Source organism: Aphanomyces astaci (genome assembly GCF_000520075.1).
Source record: "Aphanomyces astaci strain APO3 unplaced genomic scaffold supercont1.163, whole genome shotgun sequence".
In the NCBI taxonomy this organism is placed as follows: domain Eukaryota; phylum Oomycota; class Saprolegniomycetes; order Saprolegniales; family Verrucalvaceae; genus Aphanomyces; species Aphanomyces astaci.
Window position 1 is genome coordinate 57,503 of NW_009798426.1, and position 1,842 is coordinate 59,344.

At 42.2% G+C, this 1,842-nt stretch overlaps 1 protein-coding gene across 1 annotated transcript; it reads right to left on the reverse strand.

Annotated features, from left to right (window-relative positions):
• Positions 1–227: 227 nt before the first annotated feature.
• Positions 228–466, reverse strand: H257_18417 (hypothetical protein; the record flags this gene model as incomplete). Its single annotated transcript, XM_009847463.1, has 2 exons — positions 228–361; positions 421–466. The coding sequence occupies 2 exons, from the start codon at positions 464–466 to the stop codon at positions 228–230; spliced, it is 180 nt and encodes a 59-aa protein (XP_009845765.1).
• Between the last annotated feature and the right edge of the window lie 1,376 nt (positions 467–1,842).

A 1,842-nucleotide genomic window follows, 5' to 3' on the forward strand; every position in this document is an offset into this window, starting at 1 on the left:
AGTATTCCAACATTACATCGTAATGGGGAGGCAATGGGGCGGAGGGAGCATTCCCTGTTTCGATCGCATTCGAGGGCTTCGACAGCGCCCATGCTGACTTCATTTTTGCAAACTACGACCAATGAAACCGAATTGTGATAGTCATCAAATCGACATACCTTGTCTTGCACTTGAGCGACAGAGTATTCCTTCTCGGTGGCCACGCTTAGCTCGGCAGCCAGCATCACCTAAGCAGTCTTCTTGTCGGCGTTGTTCTTCGAGTAAATCCGCGCAGACAGCTGAGACTTGTACCGCAACCGAAACAAAGCAGCAACGCCATCATCGTCCCACAAAGGTGTGTGCTTGGGCGTCTTGGCTAGGGCTGGAAGATTACTGTCTAATATGTATGAATTTGATGATCCTATAGTATACAACTCGTACCATCGTGATCAAAGTCTAGCTCAAGCGTGACTTCATCGTCGTTCATTGTGCTGTCTCCGATATTGAACGACTGGGCAGGAACGCAGGCGTGAATAACCCATCAACGCCTCAAACCACGGTTTTAGGCAGGGGCATTATGCGGATTTCGGATAATTCTAGCCAATCAACGCAATATTTTCCAAGCAGGAACGCCCAAAAGCAAGAACGATTTCTTCGGAGACCACGCTCTAAGGTATACCTATACCGTAGTACCCAGAAGGCTGCGGGAAATCGCGAAAACCAGTTTTTCTGGGCAAAACCCTCAAAACGTAATATAATTTCGAATGAAAAGTTGGACCAGTCATAATTTAAAATGAATATAAAATGTTTTCGAAATGTAAACAGCCCAGTTTACATTTTGTAAGATGTAAACTGAAAATTCAATACTTTGACCTAAAAAACCTGAACTTTGTCGAATTCCTTCCGAATCTTTAGTCCATAGACCTCTCACCAAGTTTTCAACGAATATTGCAATCAGATTCATGAACTTTGTGTACATTCACGTGAAATCACACCTCGAACATTGAAGTTTCGTCGGTTTCGTCAGCATTCAACCTAAAAAAACCAACCTAATCCTCCTTGAATTTCATATCGCTTTGGCTCGTATAACAGAGCACACCGTTGAGATTACGCTCCTAGATTCTCGAATGAAAGTGTCGAATGAAAATACGTTCAAATACGTCACAATGGGCTACGAAAGTGCATCAACCGCGTCAGTTTACAAAATGTAAACACCTGTTTACATTTTGTTAGCTGCCAAAAGTATTCTATTTTCGTTTGAAAGTTCAACCTGTCGAATTGAATACCGTTACGTATTGTTGGTTATACGTCTGGAGGTATAACAATGGCATGGTCGAATCGATATATCGTCTTCGTTGACTGGACATCGATCGATCGATACACGACACAAAAAGATAGCTTGGGTGGTTTTATCCGGACGATTTCTATCTCCCTCCACTTGGGGAGATAAGAACGGCTGTATCTCCAATTCGATTTTGAGAGGTGTTTTGATCCGACCCAAATCACTGACGCGTTTGGACATTCTATGGTTCACGTCATCTATTAAACTACCAACTTTTCACAATTTTTTCTGACTTCTAAAGTAGATGGCCAGTTCATGGTGCACGGGACAGTTTAAGGTGCACTCAAATTGGCCAATGGAATTGCTTGATTTTTGGAGTAGCCAATCGAATCACTAGAAAAATGAAATCACTAAAAAATAAGCAAAAACAGCTTACATATTTTAAGCTTAAACCGTGCACCATAAACCGTCCCTCCTATTTTGCCTTGACTTGAGTGGAATCGAAGTAAATGAACGCTAAGTTGAAGGCTATTCACTGTCAAGCCGATTAAATAATCAGAAGAATGCCCAACCTTTCGGCT